The 20,505-nt window shown below is 39.2% G+C and overlaps 2 protein-coding genes across 2 annotated transcripts; both read left to right on the top strand.

The window, feature by feature from the left end:
• The first annotated feature begins 120 nt into the window (after positions 1-120).
• On the top strand, positions 121-8,653 carry LOC109066811 (rho-related GTP-binding protein RhoG-like). The gene is made up of 2 exons (XM_042737858.1): positions 121-273; positions 5,798-8,653. The coding sequence occupies exon 2, from the start codon at positions 5,822-5,824 to the stop codon at positions 6,395-6,397; it is 576 nt and encodes a 191-aa protein (XP_042593792.1). The 5' UTR covers positions 121-273; positions 5,798-5,821; the 3' UTR covers positions 6,398-8,653.
• A 3,575-nt stretch (positions 8,654-12,228) lies between these two features.
• Positions 12,229-15,263, top strand: LOC109066812 (BTB/POZ domain-containing protein KCTD12-like). Its single transcript, XM_019083832.2, has one exon. The coding sequence runs from the start codon at positions 12,748-12,750 to the stop codon at positions 13,552-13,554; it is 807 nt and encodes a 268-aa protein (XP_018939377.1). The 5' UTR covers positions 12,229-12,747; the 3' UTR covers positions 13,555-15,263.
• Positions 15,264-20,505: the final 5,242 nt, after the last annotated feature.

Genomic DNA, 20,505 nt, shown 5'->3' with positions numbered 1-20,505 from the left:
ATTGTAATTTGCCAGTCCTATTAGATCATGTGATATTGTCTAATTAACACACTGTAAGAGGTCAGTTCACACTCATTTATGCAGAATGTCGTAACGCAAATCTTAAATGTTTCCTAACAAGGTTTCGAGAGAGAGAAAAATAAATCTATCGCTGCGTGCGGAGCTTTTATTTTGAAGGCGCGTTGACTGTGTCCCGCGCGAGATCACGGCGTCTGCGTTCACGCGCACGGTTTTGAGCGCTAGTCAGAGAGGCGCGCGAGGATTTCAGAGGCGGTGAGAACTTCTTCAAACTCATTTTCATAAGTTTTATCATCGTGTTGTGGCGTACGTGAACACTCGTGTTTGTTCTGATGTTCGGTTGCTGTGTAAAACATGTCACGGGTGTGAAGATAAAAAAGGAAATACAGGAAATACTCGTCAATGGGCGCGCGCGGCCACTCCATATTAAATCTGATCTGAACGCGACGCGGCGAAACTACAGACTGCTGTTATTATTATTATTATTATTATTATTATTATTATTATTATTATTATTATTATTAATGAACAGTACAGTAGCGAAACTGAAAACACGATTACGCGTGATGATGATAAGAACAGTATATTTGTGTTGTTGATGTCAGGGTCGTGTGAGGTGCTAACAGCAGCTAAACCAGTGCAACACACTCAGAAAGCGTTAAAGAAGTGCTAGATAACACGTCGTTAATAACGTGTGCTGTACTGGGCATTAAAGTACTTTAAATGTGAACATATGACTTGTTAGCGAGCTTCTCAAGTGTTGATAGCTGATCTAGCGGCTAGCATTAGCAGCTTCCGCAGTAACAGTCTGTCAGAGCCTCACCTGAGAGCGATCTACTTCCTGTCACGAGAGGGACGCGATCTCTGCTGTGTTTGATTTCATCAGGATCCTTCTTCTTCTTCTTCTTCTTCTTCTTCTTCTTCTCTAGTATTAATGGCGGGTATCAGGATCCTCTGGGTTCAGTTCAGGATTATGAAAGCAGTATCAGAGAGATCCTGTAAACATGAATTCAGAATTTATTTTATCTGCCCTGTTTCTGCCTGGAGATACCATACTTATTCAGTTTATTGTTCATTAATAATTCGTTTAAAAAGCTTTCAGAACATCTATGTAATAGTCTCAGCCCTCGTGTTGTGTTCGGGTCATTTTGACCCAGAGAGGAGCTTCTTCTCCTGAATCGCTAGTTAATGTTCATCACATTAGACTATACTCACAGAGGGTGATAATGACCAGCCTACAAAACATTGCTTATAAATCTCTCATTATACTGTATTATCATGAAACACTGCATCTTTTTATCAACTCATTTTCATTCAGTTAGCACAGGTTTTGTATTTCTTGAGTTGATTGATTGTAGGCCTCGCTGATCTGATCTCATGCTTCTTTATTGTTTTGAAAAAATAAGCTTAAATTAACTTTTGTCATTTAAAAACTTAAGCTTGAGGTGCTTAATCTCACTGCATTCATAAACTCAGTATAATCATGTGTGATTGGTTATAACACACAACACTGTAAAAGAGCAGAAAAAGAAATATAATGGATTAAATAAGTGCTAACATTAATTAGATAGTATTACTAGTCTAATAATAAAAATAATAATAATAATAATCAGCTTGCTATACCGCCACAGGCGATATCTCTGACTATCACTGATACACGATACTATCGTGGATCGTAGACAACAGTTTCATCTTTTGGTAGAAATGGTGTATTTACACTTTTGTTCAGCTCAAGCACAGGCTACATGTGTCCCTGCAGCACAGAAGCAGTCATAAGCAGCACAGGTATATTTGTAGCAATAGACAACAATACATTGTGTGGGTCACAATTATACATTTTATTTTATGCCAAAAATCATTAGGATATTAAGAAAAGATCATGTTCCATTAAGATATTTTGTACATTTCCTACCGTAAATATATCAAAACGTAATTTTTGATTAGTGATATGCATTAGGGATGTAACTCGAAATCTCACGGATACGACAATTGCGATGTTAAAAAAAAAAAAAAAAAAAAATTAGAATTGGGAAAAAATTAACAGCTTCGTCCCATGTTCTTAACTAAGAAAAGTCAGGTCAGAAAAACGTAGTGTTTGTTTACATAATATATGTGTGTGTGCTGTGTGTATGTATTATTAGGGGTGTAACGGTTCGGTTCGATACGTCACACTGGTGTCACGGTTCAATACAGGGTTATGTTGCAATGCTGGAAATATTTCTGTTTTAAACCCTGAAGATGAGCCAATAGATATCACACACAAGCAGCGTGCAAACTCTGTGCAAGAGTTACGCTGGTGAACGTCTTAAGGCCCGTTCACACCAAGCACAATAACAAAAAAGATATACAGTAGTTCTATAAATCGTTCTCAGTATTAAAGAATAGCAGAGTTTACACCACAGCTGTAATGATAAAGACACAGAGAAACTATATCGTTGGAATCACTTTCAGGACGATTTTTTTTCTCCAGCTGATGAACGATAAAACACTGACAGCCAATCAGAATCCATCCTGCTGTGACGAGCTCGAGAGTTTAAAGCGGCAGACGCGCGTGCGCTTGGAATAAACAGACGATATCATCCGCTGGTGTGGACGCTAATATCATTCTCTTTATAGTTATCTCTAGAGTTATCATTCTTGGTGTGAACGGGGCTTTAATCTCAATCAATTCAACAGAAAGTGAGAGTAAAAACGGACTGATAGAGTAATGACGGAGCTTTCCGCATCTGTGACCCTGGACCACAAAACCAGTCTTAAGGGTCAATATTTAGAAATTCATCTGAAAGCTGAACAAATAATCTCTCCATTGATGTGTGGTTTGTTAGGAGGACAATATTTGTCTGAGATACAACTATTTGAAAATCTGGAATCTGAGGGAGCAAAAAAATCTAAATATTGAGAAAATCATCTTTAAAGTTGTTCAAATGAAGTTCTTAGCAATGCATATTACTAATCAAAAATTTAAGTTTTGATATATTTACGGTAGGAAATTTACAAAATATCTTCATGGAACATGATCTTTACTTAATATCCTAATGATTTTTGTCATAAAAGAGAAATGTATAATTTTGACTCATACAATGTATTGTTGTCTATTGCTACAAATATACCCCAGAGACTTAAGACTGCTTCTGTGCTGCAGGGACAACTTTAAAGATGATTTTCTCAATATTTAGATTTTTTTGCACCCTCAGATTCCAGATCTTCAAATAGTTGTATATGATAGAATAATATAATTAAAAATGTGCTGATAATGGTATATAGCTTACTGTTTTAATTTATTCCCTTAATATTTCTAATATTACATAGTGAAGAAAAAATGAGAAGAAACACAGGCCTATTTTGTGTTAAACAGGTTGTTTATGACTGCAGTGTTAATATTTTCAATTGTAGACCTATAATTAATTGTATAATAGACCTGTTTTAAAATACCTATTTTTTATATATATATATATATATATATATATTTATATATATATATATATTCATATATATATATATTTTTTTTTTAAATTGAGGAGTAAATAGCCTAATCTTTTGTTATCCTTGCAGCACGTCAGTTATTTGGTAATTATTGCGGGGCAAATTAATTGTAATTTTAATTTAATAATAAAAGTAACTTCACAATAATAATAATAGGCCTAATAAAAATTATAATGTAACAGGCCTACATTAATTGGAAATGCCAAATATCTTAATATTGCCAACAGTTGATGTTTTTGACCATATCTCTGGTTATCGTCGATGCAAGATCCGCGTCTTTCGCCGCACCTCAGCTAGAGGAGCTTATCACGGGGCAGACGGCACCTTGCCTGCCTGAGCGCTGGGGCACTGAGAACAGCATATTTCACACACTTTAAGATGTTTTAATTTACTAAAGTAATAGGACTAGTCCAACGAATCAAATCGTTCGGTGTGGGATGTGTACTGAACCGAAAGCCTCGTACCGAACGGTTCAATGTGAATACGTGTATCATTACACCCTTATTTATTACGTACATATAAATACACATACATGGATTTATATATTTAAGAAAAATATGTTGTTTATATATTTATATATATTATAAATTATATATATATAAATATATACATGTCAATATTTTCAAAATATATATTGTGTGTGTGTGTGTGTATTTATATACATCATAAATATACACAGTACACACACATATATTACGTAAACAAAAACATTTATTTTGGATGAATATTTCATAGGTATATTATTTTTTGCTTTACACTACAGCAGGGAAATCACAATACTTCTGTCCTAATTTCTACAATTTGGTCTGCATTTAAACCGCTAGCTGTCAGCGATTCATGCTGCACTTCAAGCTTTTATTCTGACGGAAGACTCCAGCTTCAAGTGAAGACATGTTTACAAAAACGCTTCTCATTACAAATCCAGTGAAATTCTGTAATAATCTGCTGTCAAAACAAAGCCTAACTAGTGTCTGTTGTGTTCCCAAACGCACTCTAAACTCACAGCACGTTGAATAAAGGAGTTAACTGCATTCCTTCAGTGTGAACAGAGCCGTTTTTGAAGACCCATCGTTTCATATCATCATGTGACCACGATAATATCGAGACAGTTTTGCTATCGCGATATCACAATATTGACAATATCCTTACATCCCTAATATGCATTGCTAAGAACTTCATTTGAACAACTTTAAAGATGATTTTCTCAATATTTAGATTTTTTTGCTCCCTCAGAGTCCAGATTTTCAAATAGTTGTATCTCAGACAAATATTGTCCTCCTAACAAATTATACAAAATAAAATAGGCCTATATGAGAAATATATTTTTACTTAAATATTCGCTGCACGAAAGAAAATCAGACGGCAGAAAGCAGCATCCTATTTTTCTTTAGGCCTATATTGCAAAAGCACAAAGATTTGTTTTTATTGTGAATGTACACAAAAAAAAGCAAACCTTTTACAATTCCGATTATCTTTGACTAAAAGGAGCAGTTTCTTCCACTGTCAGAAGGAGAAAACTCAAGTGATCGCGCCGCATGCGCGCACACAGTTAAGCTTTGCTTCCTTGACAATGCAGTTCATTATCATAATAACATACAGTCAGTCAAACATATGAGCATATATCACACTGCTCAGTTTAAATATGTAGTAAAATCTGTGCCGTTAAGTGTTATCACCGTACTGCCGTGATGTTATGCAAAATATTTTGTTTAACCTGGATATTGGAACGTGATTGAAGTACATAATAATATTTTGGCATTCAAATAGATTGCGAATACAGAAACATTTGATTTGTGTCGAATGCGAGACCCAACTTTGGTTTTAGTTTCGTTTTAGCTTGTCGTTTATAGCTTCTTATATTTTTAATTCTTGTTCTTTTCTAAATATGCTACTGTTGAATTGAAATGATTTGTTGTGGAGTGAGGGGAAATAAAATAGCCTAGCTATGTTTACAGTGTTTATTATAATGTTTGTAAACATTTTGCGTCGGCATTAGGCCTATTTCTGAATGAAATAATAAAATGCGACTTGTACACGACTTGTGTTTTTCTCTCTCTCTAAAAAACAAAACAATTTATACGCGTAGTGTATTTTAACCATGCAGCAAACCTTTTAAAATATTTTGATTGATAAATGAGTTTTTAAACTGTTTAACTGATAGTATTAATCGGTTAACGGTTAACCAGTTAAAATTTGCATGCCTAGTATAAACCTCAATTTCAAGAAATTGACTCTTCTGACTGGTTTTGTGGTCCAGGGTCACACATGAGGCTTATTCTCCTGCTCTTGACCGCAGGTGCCGCTGCCGTGAGGACGCAGAATGCAGACCATTAAGTGTGTTGTGGTGGGCGACGGGGCGGTGGGCAAGACGTGCCTCCTCATCTCCTACACCACCAACGCCTTTCCCGAGGAGTACATCCCCACCGTCTTCGACAACTACAGCGCTCAGATGAGCGTGGACGGCCGTACGGTCAGCCTCAACCTGTGGGACACGGCGGGGCAGGAGGAGTACGACCGTCTGCGCACGCTCTCCTACCCGCAGACCAACATCTTCATCATCTGCTTCTCCATCGGCAGCCCCTCGTCCTTCGCTAACGTGCGGCACAAGTGGCACCCGGAGGTGACCCACCACTGCCCCAGCGCTCCCATCCTGCTGGTGGGCACCAAGAGGGACCTGCGCTCGGACGCGGAGACGCTGAAGAAGCTGAAGGAGCAGGGCCTGGCGCCCACCTCTCAGCAGCAGGGCGGCGCTCTGTCCAAGCAGATCGGTGCGGTCAAGTACATGGAGTGCTCCGCGCTGCTGCAGGAGGGCGTGAGGGAGGTGTTCGTGGAGGCCGTGCGCGCCGTGCTCTACCCCGTTACCAAAAAAAACGGCAAGAAATGTGTGCTCTTATAGTCGGCCGTGACGGAGATGAACTCGTGAACAAGCTGCACAGGGCCGTTCTCACGCTCTCGCTCTTTCTGATTTGGTTTCGCTGACTTCTTCGTGTCTCATTGTCTTGTAAATCAGTCTGTTGACGTTGCTTGCCTGTTTTGTTTTTGTTGATTAATAACAGTTTGTTGCCAGTAGAAGTGCGATGATAAATCAATCCGATTCTGCGATTTTCCGAATGCATCGCGATATTCTCTTGAACTGATTCTGATTGTTAGTTTTGAACAGCAGGTGGCGCTGCATGCTTCAGGAACAGCTGTATTCTGCTCACCTCCTGTTCCTTACACAAGCACCACTTGAACTTAAAACAATCATTCATAAAGTTCGAAAAGGTTGACGTGAATCACGAGTGTGTTCACAGTGGGCTGTGTTTACATTAATCTCATGTCATAAAAGCTGAGGTGCAAGAACATTTAACCACTTACTGTACATGACAGCGCTCTTCTTCGTATTAAGCATTTAAGTGTGCAGTTAAAAACTAGCTTAGAGCGCCATCTGCTGTTAAAAACTAAGCTCAAGATTCCAGAGAATTGCGATGCATTCTGAAACTCTCAGAACCGATCCATGAATGGGTTTATCGTCGCAGCACTAGTTGCCAGGTCCACTTGATGAACGATACATTAGATTAGTGATGTCCATCTGTCAGGAGCGTGTGGAGCTCTCCACTGCCTCGACTCACGGCATCCTGTGCGTTTAGATGAATGTGCAATATAATGAAGACTGAACGAGGTCCACAGATCAGACTTACGTTCATACATATCCCAGCCAAATCTTTGAAGTGCCTTCAGAATGATTTTTTTTAATACGCGTATAGCTGTTCAGCAATATTTCCATAGGTTGTGTAAAACGGATGGTTTGGGTTGCACTGTGTGAATTTCATGTAGAAAACTTGCAGGATATATTTTACTCCAAAGTCAAAAGAAAAAATATACTTCCCATAAAGAAATTAAATCTTTTAAAGGAGCATTACGATTTTTTTTTTTTAATGCAAAAAAGTCGTCTTTTTTTTTTTTTTTTTTTTAAAGAAAGTCACTTCTCCAGAAACAATGACTGATTTTTATTATTATTTTTATATATATATATATATATATAGTACTACAAATACTGTAATGCTGTACATTTCCAATTATATTTTACAAATGCAAAACGTCTTAATGGTCCAAAACTAGATATTTTTAACGTGGAATATATTTCCTTAGTTGTGATTTTGTGGTTAAATATGACCCTGAAGCTTTGTTCGATTAACCCATCATCCTGAGAATCGTGCCTTATGTGCTTTTTAATAAAGGGCTGCTTCCCGCTGCTAAACAAGTGTTAGTACTGTTGTTGTGATGGCAGATTTAAGCATTGGCCCGTATTTTCCTCTTCACAGACGGTCAGTCAGGTTACTCTGCATGCCTCACTGGAGTTCACCAGAAAGCCTGGCGTCAGAGTTACTCTGTCAGTGTGAGTCTGCCTCGGTGTGTAGCGCTCCACGAGAGCGAAGCTCATTCAGTGATCGTCAGCGAGCACCAAAACGCTGATGAGTCGCCTGCTAATCCGCCGGGTCCAGAGTACAACCCCTGCCAGGACCTCGTGTCATTTCAATATCCTTATCTCACGTACATCAGCATTTTAAGATGCCAGATGTGATGTGATGTCTTGCTCCGCTGGCATGCGTGTGATTTAGCTTTCAGAACTGGAAGTCATGGTTAAACATTTTGCAAAACTGACGTGTGTGGAAACCTGGGACTAGACAGCCGATGTTTTATAACCAAAACAGTCATTTTTTTTTTTTTTAATTGCCTTGGGTTTTTAACTTCTTGCTTTTTCTGAACTCTCTGCCAGACTTGACCAAAGAGTGCCTTTGGATACAAAGATATGTTAACTGGACTCGTGTATGCTCACACTTGAGTCATAGCAATCACAGTGTTTCTGTTGTTAAAGCAGGACAGTGTCTAATCATTCCTTACTTTGAATTCATTGCCAAACTGGATGTAAGGGAAGTGAAATCTGTGCAAAGGCTGAAATCACTATGAGGTGTGCCACTGCTGAATGGCGAGTGATTGTGACAGTGAACCGCTTTCTGTTTCGTCTGTGTGTCTATGGTGTGTGGTACTACATGTATACACTGGGAACTCGATTTTTATCAAAAATGCTTTTTTATAACCAAAATAAACTGTGTAAATGAACTAACCGTGAAATTATTTTAAATTATGCTGAATAAATGTTTAGACTCTTCCTCTGTGTGTGTGTGTGTGTTGTGATTGAAGTGCTGTGTTTGGGATTGGCCTGTGTTCCTGACACAGAGCAGGACGCTGCTGAAGAGCTGCACATGTTCTTACTTCACATGGTTTCCGCTGCTGCCGCTGTGCACAAGCCACAACAAAGAGCTGATCACTGCAGGCAGCTCCGGTGCACACTTCATTTCACAAGAGCATGTGGCAGAGTCCGACGCTTAGCTTTGTGGTGGCAACCGAAATGCTGCCTGTTTCAGATGTTTTCACACTTCAGCTGCAAAACAGACACGCTGTGTGTGCTTTTTATTCTCACTTATTTTGGGAAATACATTTAAGTGGTTTAAATTTGGAAAGATCACTTGTTTGGATGCATACTATGGTTGCAATATTTCATAACTTCATAACTATTTTAATTTGATGGTTTGCTGTAGGCGGTGCCAAAGACATCTAGTGTTTTCAGAATGAAACGCTGGCTTACTGAATTCATACAGTTTCTGTTCAGCTTAATAATATATAAATATAAATATTCTCTTGAGCCAGTGTTTCTGTGACTCGAGCGGTTTCAACGAGAAACACTGCTGGACACAATAAACCAACCATGTGTTTCTAGAATACAATCTTTATCTTCACATTTGAAAAACTAGAATTTCATCCTAGTGAAAAGTAAATATGTAAAATGCATTTATTTCATGCTAGGTATAGTTCAGATCATTTACGGACATATCGCTCAAGACTTACTGATATAGAAATTATACTTTATTTGGAGTACTACCACATTTTAAGCCTTAAATGAGTTTCAATGTATGAACTTTGAATAATATCTATCTTTAAATGTAAGGTATTTAAAGTGTAGCTGAAGTATACTCACAATAGTTTCACTTTAGCACAATCAAATATACTTCAGTAAATGTCTTTAGTTGGACTTCAGCACAATTAAAGTGCATTAAGCACAACATTAGTTGTTCCAGTCTAGCAGACCTGAAGAATACCAGTGTGGTATACTAACAGAACAATTGCAGGCTATTTTATTAAGCACATAAATATGTAAATGTATTTGTAGTATACTATTGCAAATACATTTTAGTATATTTATTTTTCACTAGGGTTATTTTTTATTAAAAATGTAAAATGTTATTTAACAGATGCTTTTAGTAACTGTGCAGTGTGTGCACATGAAAGTGTGACATCAGTGATCAACAGCCAATCACATGCATCACAACAGGTTACCCTTGAGTTTGAATCCAGAGACGCTGGGGGCGTGGCCTTACAGCGATGTTTGCTCACAGTGAACAAGAGTAGCTGCAGTGTAACTAAACCCAGCGTCAGTGTAGACTCATCCTAAATATACCTGACTAGCCAGCTAAGCGGCTTCAGGGTACATGTTTAGAAGTGTCTGAGGTGTCCCGTCTGTGATGTCATTTCCTGTTTTCTTTCCAATGTACAGTAACCGCTTTGTGCAACAGGCACAAATAGCAAATGTATTAAACACTAAAGCACTGCTAGATTTTTTAATTTTATTTCACCCTTTGTGTGATCACAGAATGCTTATACTACCTTAATATACTTCCTTAATGAGTATATATATATATATATATACGTTTTTTCTGTTTTCTCTGTCACTGATGGAGTTTGGGTTCTGTGCCACTTTGGCTTGCTCCGCTGGGGTCCTAAAGAAACACAGTATTACTGCACTGGCACCACTTGATGAGAACAAAACTTGAACTGAATTGAGCTGGATGATGAAAACGATTGTCTTCTGTGGAGCTGCTTTACAGCCAGATCAAACTCATTCATAATTCATGAATTTTGCAACATCGACAGAGTTATTAAACTGAACTGAATAATGACGCTGTCTTCTTATACATTATATAAAGCAGTATAAAAACAAAGGTGACTCTGTGTCCTGAAACACATCCACACCCCTGAGACGTGTGTGAAGGATGGGACTGAGTCCACATTTCACCTAAAAAATGAAACTCATTCTCCTCATGAAGGTTTCGCTGTTGTTTGTTGTCTGTTGTGTTCCACAGCAGTCCAGATGGAGGGCTTGCGTGTCGTCTGTGAATTGTTCGAGGCTGCGACTGACAGACAGACAGCTGCCCTGACAAACCTGACACAATAAACTCAGTCATAAACACTGATGCAGACCTGCTAGAGTCAACACAGCTGTCCACACGAAACTATCAGTGTTACTGTTATAATTAATGTTCCAGCAGTACACTTACAGTGAGTTGTCAACATAGCAAGTGTGTAAAAACAAACGGGAATGTTTACAGTGTATTCATAAGGCTTTCTTGCATTGTGTTGCTCGCTGTGTGAGTTGTGTCTTCATCTTGACTGCAAACTCAATTTGATCCCCACAAGTATACCAATACCATTACATCTGGACCCCATGAGGAAACAAGCTTTACACAGAATTATATTTTTTGAAAATACAGTATAAAAATCATTACACCTATGGAATGAACCCATAATATACGGAAACCAGTGTGTGTGTGTGTGTGTGTGTGTGTGTGTGAGAGAGAGAGAGAGAGTGTGTGTGTGTGTGTGTGTGTGTGTGAGAGAGAGAGAGAGGGAGAGTGAGTGTGAGTGTGTGTGAGTGTGTGTGAGAGTGTGTGTGTCTGTGTGAGAGAGAGAGTGTGCGTGTGTGTGTGTGTGTGTGTGTGTGAGTGAGAGAGAGAGAGAGAGAGAGTGTGTGTGTGTGTGAGAGAGAGAGAGAGTGTGTGTGTGTGTGTGTGTGTGTGTGTGTGTGTGTGTGTGTGTGTGAGAGAGAGTGTGTGTGTGTGTGTGTGTGTGTGTGAGAGTGTGTGTGTTTTGTGTGAGTGTGTGTGTGTGTGGGAGTGTGTGTGTGTGTGTGTGTGTGTGGTGTGTGTGTGTGTGTGTGTGTGTGTGTGTGTGTGTGTGTGTGTATGTGTGTGTGAGAGAGTGTGTATGTGTGTTTCTGAAACACCTGATCAGAGCATTATCCACTAGATGTCAGTGTTACATTCTATTTTAATATTTTGTTTAAACTCGTTGTGTGTATTTTATGGGTAGGCTACTTTCTAAACCTAACAATCTGAATGTCGTTTAGGAAATTCATTATTGAAAATGTATAATTAACACAGCAAGTGACGTGAACAGAAATAAACTCCAAAACATGCAATCAACTCAATAAGACTGTTAATTAACAATAATATAATATAACAATAATTATGTTATAAGTAGAAAAATAATGCGATTGACAATAAAACACACACACACACACACACACACACACATATATATATATATATATATATATATATATATATATGTGTGTGTGTGTGTGTGTTATTAATGTAAGTTAATTTAAAATAAATATATGGAAATCAACATAGAGATAGGTTATCAGTAATTAGCCTTCATTCTTCATGAATACCGAAGTAAACAAAGTTTTATGAAATGCCTCAAAATGTATTGTTCTTGTATTGTAGAGACAATAAAGTATAAGACATTACAATTAAAAAGACTAGGTGAAGAAACGAGTTTCATGAAGTGTGTGCGGATGGTGCGGGGGCGGGGTTAGCGCCGATGACGTCGCAGCGCAGGGGCGTGGCCGGCTCGCGGGAGTATTATGGTCCGGTTGCAGAGCGCGCGGCGAGAGAAGGAGCGAGTGGAGCAGCAGCAGCGAGAGCAAACGCATCATGACGCGTTATCATCCACATCTATTTCCCCAATGGACATTTTCCAAAACATTTTCGTGACAACATCTGGTATTTACTCTTTAGATGGCATTCTCCCAGCGCGTGCTCCGTGTGACTGACGGTAGGTTCATGTGAATTGGACGTTGTGTGTATGTTTGGGACCTTCGATTATGGACAGATGAAAGGGACATCATCTGAAACCTGGCAGTGTTTGACATCAGTGAGCTTTTCTGAGCCACGTGTGCTAATGTACATTTTTAAACCTCATTACTGACGGATTATTATGCGTAAGCTGTGTGATGGTGACCTGGAGACGTATAGTCAGTTCACTGGGATATTTCTGACACCACAATATTGATATATTAAACTCCAGTGTAAACTTCAGTCCCTAAACTGACTTTTTTGAATCTTTCACCAAGTATTCTGAAACATGGCTTTACCTGACAATGCTATTAGCCTTCCTGTTGAGGAACTGGCCTTTCCGGAAATTATTGAGCTGAACGTCGGGGGTCAGGTGTATATCACCCGCTACTCGACGTTAACAAGTGTGCCGGACTCGCTCCTGTGGGAGATGTTCAGCCAGAAGAGCACCAAGAGCTTGGCGCGCGACACCAAGGGTCGTTTTTTCGTGGACCGAGACGGATTCCTGTTCCGTTATATTCTGGATTACATGCGAGACCAGCAGCTCGTCCTTCCGGACCATTTCCCGGAGCGAGGACGGCTGCAGCGCGAGGCTGAGTTCTTCAACCTCCCCGAGCTGGTCAAGCTGCTGGCACCCAAGCTCAGTAAGCAGAACTCTCTGGGCGACGAGGGCTGCCAGAGCGACCCCGAGGAGCCCTCGCCCGGCGCCTGCTCCAGCCTGGCCTCGGGCGACGGGAAGTGCTCCGGGTTCATCACCATCGGCTACCGCGGCTCCTACACTCTCGGCCGTGATAGCCAAACTGACGCCAAGTTCCGGCGAGTGGCTCGGATTATGGTGTGTGGGAAGACGTCTCTCGCTAAGGAGGTTTTCGGGGAAACGCTGAACGAGAGCCGCGACCCCGATCGCCCGCCAGAGCGATACACGGCGCGCTATTACCTGAAGTTTACTTTCCTGGAGCAGGCTTTTGACCGGTTAGCGGATGCCGGCTTCCACATGGTGGCTTGCAACTCCACGGGGACTTGCGCCTTCGCTCACGAGCAGACTGACGACAAAATCTGGACCAGCTACACCGAATACGTATTCTACCGTGAGTGATCTTAAACCCTGCCTCCCACGCCAGAGATCCTGTAGAAGCTTCTAGATCACCATCCATCAGACTTTCCCACATCCGAGCCCTTAATGCCTCCTCCCCACGGCGCTCGAGTAACCTCTCTTCCCTCCAAACGAGCCCTGTTGATCTTCCCTTCACCGAGAGACTGCCTTCCCCTCTCTCAGCCCTCGAGAAGCGCAGCGTTGTGCTGTCGTTGATGTGTTTTGTCGAGTTAAAAGTTGGAGATGAACTGCTAAACTGGGCTTGAGCCATTCGAAAGGCTCTTCTCTTATGTCACTCAAATGATAAAGCTTTAGAGTTGTTCGTGATGCGAAATAGAGATGTAATAGATTATGTAATTTGGGTTGTTATTATTATTGTATCTAACCCTTTAAAAGGGGCCAAAGGAGAGAGAATCCACTAGGTTATAAAACCATCTTTAGATGCAGTCACTGAGAGACCAAAAGATGAAACAATGCAGACTATTTTACATTTAATATATTTTTAACTAGCATTAATGAATAGTGTCAAAGCAGGTTTGGATTTGGTAACCATTAATTGCACAGAATGGTATAATGCCACCTGAAAGTGCGGTGAGCTGTGTTCGAGGATACGAGACATCGAAACATTGTGCTCAGAACACTCACGTTTTGTTTTTAGGTCCACCTGAGTTTCCAGTTCGCTTTTCTTTATCTTGTCGTTGCCTGCCATTTGTGCTAATTCTTTCATATGCTTATATTATTGTTGTTTAAGTTAAATGCTTCATATATTTAAAGATACATATTTAAATTAAGTGCATTTAGTAATTGATGTTTGCATATCTTAAGCCATAGCCTGTTATAAAACACCGTATATTTTGTAATCATGCAAATGATATTAGTTAAGTAGATATTTTCTTCTTCATTACATGCAGTGCCATTGTTTGACACCGAGTTAGACGGTGAATTTTAGAGCTTTAAATTTCAGGTATTTCCATTGTAACCTCAGGCCAGAATTGCCATTAACTCAAACACAAGCACAGAATCTCACAGTGGAATTTAGTTATGAGATGTCATTTGAGATAACACATATCAACCAGTAATTTATTTTATGTCAGTCAGAAATGAACTTAATCCCTTAATCGTAATATCCTGATAGTGTTTTAAAGGTTACGTCCGGGCATTGTTTAAAGTGAAGTGCTAGCCTCAAAGTGTCTTTATGAAAGCATGAATAAAAACGAGTATATTGTCCTAAATATAAAACCAATGTATGTATTCAGTGTGTTTGCACATTATCAAAACAGGCCAAAATGATGTACAAACACATTTCCTGTTCTATCAATGAAATGAAATCAAACTTAAATGAAAGTTAATGCACTATTTAAACAAGATCTTGTAGTCTTTCATGTTTCAGTGCTTCATGCACCAGAGAAATTTCTATATTGAAGACCATTTTTGCAAGCATAAAAGATTAAGACTACACTGTAAAAAATAAATCCGTAAAATAACAGAAAAAGTACTGGCAGCTCATTACACACAACATTATTCATTCATTTTACAGACATTTCTGTTAACCCTAAAACACAATACAATGAAGTGTTAAATTCTAAATACTGGTAAAAGACCAGTAAAACATAAATACGGAAAAATGCCTTCAAATTATACACTATTGTGCCCTATTTTTACTTTAGTTTTTTTTTTTTTTTTTTTAGCGTGTAGTAATAAAAGTCAGAAATAGCATAAGATTCACTTAAAAAAAAAAAATATATATATATATATATATATATATTCTGTCTTATACATTCTGATAGCATTTTTTGCAGGGTGAATATTGATACTGGGTAGATCTGCATTGCTCAGTGAAAGTTAAAGAGAAAATGGAAGCATTACATCAGATTATTAAATCTTTCTCCCCCAAAGTCTCTTCTCCACTGAATCCTCTGTTATCACGCTGCTTACCAATTTCTCTCTTTCATTTTGCTCTGCTGTTTCAAGACTTCAAAGCGTGAACATAGGCAAGGCCAGAATAAAAAACCAGGACAAACCTATAACCAGCTCAGTCAAAGCAGATTACCCAACCAGCCTTTGTGTTGCTGTGTCTAATCTATCTAATTAAGTTTGTGCTGGCACACTGAGCAGCTCCAGAGAGGAACTAGAGAAAGACATATTTAAATATCTTTTCAGCTCAGTAAATATAGAGATGATTCAGACAGACAAACTGAGATCGCTGATACAAGAGCTGAAAGTATCCAGATGTCTGAAACATTATCATCCCTTGTTAGCTGATAAACGAAGAGAGAAAGTGAAACAGACAGGCGGATGTAGATGTAGACCAACATCATCACCTAAACATAGTCAACCATCTAAAACACTGCTGCATGCATTTATAGATCCTGGTGTTAAATTGAAGTAATTTAAAAACAATAAGCCAAAGTAACATCACAGACAATGTGTCAGAGACGTCCTAAACAAAATAAAAAAGATTTGGAGCTCCAACTTTCGACGATTATATCAATTTCCTGCTTTACTTGTAAATATGTTACACTGCAGAAGTCAAATGGGTTAGGAATGCCAACTTATTTGAGTGTTTGTAGATATATATCACAGTGGGTGGGTTTTAAAAACATCTAAGCTCTGTGCAGTAGCTAAATGGTGTAGTGATTTGTGACAGTAAACCGTCGATCCTTCAGTCTGGCCAGCTGTATAATTGTTGCATTGTGTGCTGATGTTATTTATAGGGTCCAGGCACAGCACTGCAGCTATTCTGCCTCCCTATAACTCCAAAGGCATAATCATAATAGGCACTGAGGGGGATATATCCCCCCAATCATAATAGGACTTTTCAATGACCGATTATTGGATTTTTCCGTTTTAGCTGGAATCATTAATATCTTCGGTCGAAGGCACACAGCTCTTTATGTGTGGAGGAGGTGATGATGCCTCGATTGATCAGCTTTACTAATTATATGAGGCAGTGAGGGAGAGGGACTTGAAACGTATCTGCTGATGTTAAGAAAGAGAGGCAGGACCTCATTAGCCCCTGAACTGATAACCCGTGCTGCTCTGTCGTTGTATCATTTCCGTTTTAAATGTGATCATCTCCTGCTTTTCTGGGTTTGCCCCAGAGCAAAAGATCTGAACATTAGAAGCGACTATGTCTCAAACAGAGTTCATTTTGTAATAATTCATTATGGACATTATGGATTCATTATGGTCATCAAAATTCTAATTCAAAATGATCTGAGCTACTAGTCCGATAATCCCCAAGGAATGTAAAGATTGCTATTACAATATCTGTCATAAATTGTAAAACGACAATCCACAGGGACCCTAATGGTGTCAAATAAGAATCCAATAATATCCTTCTCAAACTGAAATGCTTATTTTTCAGTGCAACAGAATCTTTATCTATTTGTAGCTGATGATTGGAGGATTCTAATGTGATGGTGTTACAAACCTTTGGCTCTGTATTGTGATAGAAATTGAATATATTCCCTTCTCTGTTACTGCATGTCAAAATGGTCTCTTTTGTTTTCAGTTCATGGCACTGTCACACTGGAGATTTCGGTGCAGAATCGGGCTCCTTTGAGCAGAGTTCAGTTAGCAGGGTTGGGGTGAAAGAGTTTTTCCACTAGGAATGAGGAAATTTTGGAATACAGTTCAGGTGGTATGGTTCACCGTTGAAATCAATCCTAACTTGATGATGTATACTTTTCATTTTGCAATCTCTGCATGTTAACAGTTATACTATATAAAACTGTGTAATATAATCAAAGTATGATGCATTCCTCCTGTTGCTTGTCTATAAATAAATTGCTTTCAGAGTACCTCACATTCTTTGGATCTCTTGCATCCATTGATCTGTGCAAAGAATTCAAAAATGCTTCAATAATACAGTGAACTTGGTCTCTTTGCCTCCTGAGAGACAGTAGTAAATAGGTGCAGCTACATGCTCATAATGACGATGCAAATATACAATGAAAGAAGACCTGTGGGGGCAGAAGGACGTGGGTGGGTTGAACTCCGGTTCAGACTGAGCAACTGAACCATTAAACAAAAAAGCAACAGAAAATAGCATTTTAAACCATTTTAGGTGAAACACACACAAGACTGTAAAAATGTCTCCGTTACATACGTAACCTAATTTCATTGAGTATAGAATGAGACGTGTGGTAGTATGGCAGAGCTATAAAGTGTCTCTTTCCATCCTATGGGATACATAACTGTTCCCTTTCATAGGTTCACTCAGTACATCAGTAGCTGATGCTATAGGAACACTATACCGCAGTGCCATACTACAAAGAGATTGCCAGTTTATCTGCCTGTGAACACATAGACGGGCTTAAAAAAGGGAAAATGAACTGACACGTGTTCAGACAGATGAACCCTGGGAACCAGTAGTCAAGTCCATGCCCAGGTTATAAAATCATACAAATTTCAAAGATGAACCCTTAGATAATGCTTGTAGAAATGTGACCCTGAATGCCAAGAGGCAAAATTAACATACATGCCTCATAAACAAGAGAAATCACATCCTTCACCAAATGCAACATCTTTTGTTTCCTAGCAGCAACACCCCTGTGGCGGCGATCAAAGCAAGCAAACAGCTGATCATGTTTATGCCACTGGTTTGTGCATTCAATGAAAATTCATAACGCCTTCACAGGAAAGAGCCAATGCAGTCCTTTAGTCTTCGGCAACTCAAAGGGAGAAGGAGAAACACTACAACCGGAGAGTCAAATAAAGTAAAAGCGACCTTAGGTAAGTAACCTAGGTTGGTTGCAACAAAACCTTCACCAGACCAGGAGCAAAATCCACATAGCGTGGGCTAACCAATCAGGCCTGTAAATCATCAACCCTTTTAAGGGATGTCAAGGCCAGCAACAATACCATCTTATAAATCAGAATTATATCCGAGCCTGACCCAAGTGCTTCAATAGGAGGCCCTGTTAAACCTATTAAGATTCTAGATAAAAAAAGGAGCAATCATTCCCTGCAACATACATCTTAAGAGTAGCTGGGGCCACGTCGGCATAAAAACATTCCTGAAGATAACACCAGCGCTAAACCAACAGGGTCTTGACAAAAGTCCAGATCTAATCAAAAAGCATTGTTCAAAGGCTGAATCTATCGCTTCCACATTTCTGGCCGGGGATGCCACCCGATCTAGATCTGCTTTGATTGGGATCTCCCAAGGGAAGGTCCTTCAGGAGACATGCCGGATCCGAGAACCAAACCCTGTTTCAATGGAAACAACCCCAGTTCTTGAGACTTCACTGGGAAGAGTCTGTCACTGTAAGACAATTACACCACAGACCCCATCTGTGGGTAAGGGTGCAGATTGGAGAAAACCTGCAACAAAAGAGGAGTAAAGAATAGTGCTGTGTCCCTATGTCTCAGGGTGTTTTCACACTTGGGTCCTCTTTAAAAGAACCAAGCCCAGATCCCTTTAAGTGGACCAGGAGGTGGACCAAGTGAAAAAGGACCCAGTTTTCTAAAACCTCAGTTAATCTAAGTTTATCTTTTGCACAAATTCATATAAGTTTTGTACATCTTTGTACATTGAAGACATTGTGGGAAAAAGTAGGAAAAATAAAATAAAAGAAAAAATTTTCAGGTACAGTAGATATCCTTAAAATCAGTATTTAAGTATAGAGCAATCAAATGTATTGCTGCTCCACCAAGCTAGAAAAGGTCTATCAGGAGATCCTTAAAAAATGGTGAGGCAAATGATCACTACGACTGGCCAAGAAGCATTTGTGCTTCTAGCTCTTCGTAAGCCAGAGAGGGAAGCACTTTCACTAGGGGTGCTTTTGCATACCTTGGTGAGTGCTGCTTGCGGCATTGGCCAGTGAATTGCTGTAATTCTGTAATTCTGCACGGGATTTTGGGAGGTTTGCCCATAGTTGAGTGAACCTATTACAGGAGCTGAAGTGAAGACAGTGTCACGTTTGAAATTGTTTCTATTGCTGAACTAGAAGCAAGCATGCTGGGAATCACCTCAACAATTTGAAGCCTTGAGTCTTTAATCTGCCCTCTAATAGTCATTAATCTCCAGAAATCTCTATTCTCTGTAGCCCAACCCAAGGAGATTTACAAGGATGGATGCTTACCTCTCACTGAAATGCTGTGCCACTTGTGCAACTTCATAGCTTTATCCTGGGCGGTCCTGTTACTTGCTAACGTGCAGATTGGAAATGCTTTTGAAATTTAGATTTTAGCTAGGCTACTGTTTATTTTCATCACTCTCTTTAGATCAATCCATAACTGTTGCTTACATTCACACACATAGTGTGAGTCAGATTGAGGCTGGCGTGTGTGTAATGTGTTAAGAATCCGTCATGGTACAGGCAGCTGTCACTGCAGATAAACAAGAGACTCTGGGAGAAAGTTCAAAGAGAATCTAAAGACAAATATTGACACAGTGGGATTAATTACAGCCCGCGTCTGCATTGTTCAGAAACACTTGAGGGAGTGGAGATGAGAATTTCACAGATGGAGGAACATGTACAGCAATACAATGATGCTTCACCCGTGGCAGTTAGTTTTCTGTTTCTTGTTTGATCTCTCTGCGCTGTCCTTCAACCCCGAATAGACTTCACAAACCCACTGCAGCAACACTGCAATACTTGTTCAAAGCCATAAAACATACATTTTACACTCAAATATGGATTTATCCAGCAAGTTTATAAGCAAATACATGTACATTAGAATATTTGAATGAAACTTCCAGCATGCCAAATCCACACAACATGGTAACTGACACCAGTACTGACAAATTTAAATAAGTCTTTTATGTAAATACATTATTTAACCTTTTTTGATAGAAAAATGTCAACATCCATTGTATTATACACTAAACATGGGTCTTTGTGAGCTTCAATGTTCAATGTTATCTCTACTGCAGAACTCGATGAATCAATACAATCAATGACATTTATAAATGATGTTTAGAGATCATAACAATTGAGCTGTAGG

Source organism: Cyprinus carpio, chromosome B14 (genome assembly GCF_018340385.1).
Source record: "Cyprinus carpio isolate SPL01 chromosome B14, ASM1834038v1, whole genome shotgun sequence".
Lineage (NCBI taxonomy): Eukaryota > Metazoa > Chordata > Actinopteri > Cypriniformes > Cyprinidae > Cyprinus > Cyprinus carpio.
The sequence above is the reverse complement of the archived record's forward strand: the minus strand, read 5'-3'. Positions and strand labels throughout refer to the sequence as shown.

Excerpts from the sequence above, each read along its gene's own strand:
- LOC109066811 (XM_042737858.1), top strand. The coding sequence starts at position 5,822 with ATGCAGACCATTAAGTGTGTTGTGGTGGGCGACGGGGCGGTGGGCAAG.
- LOC109066812 (XM_019083832.2), top strand. The coding sequence starts at position 12,748 with ATGGCTTTACCTGACAATGCTATTAGCCTTCCTGTTGAGGAACTGGCC.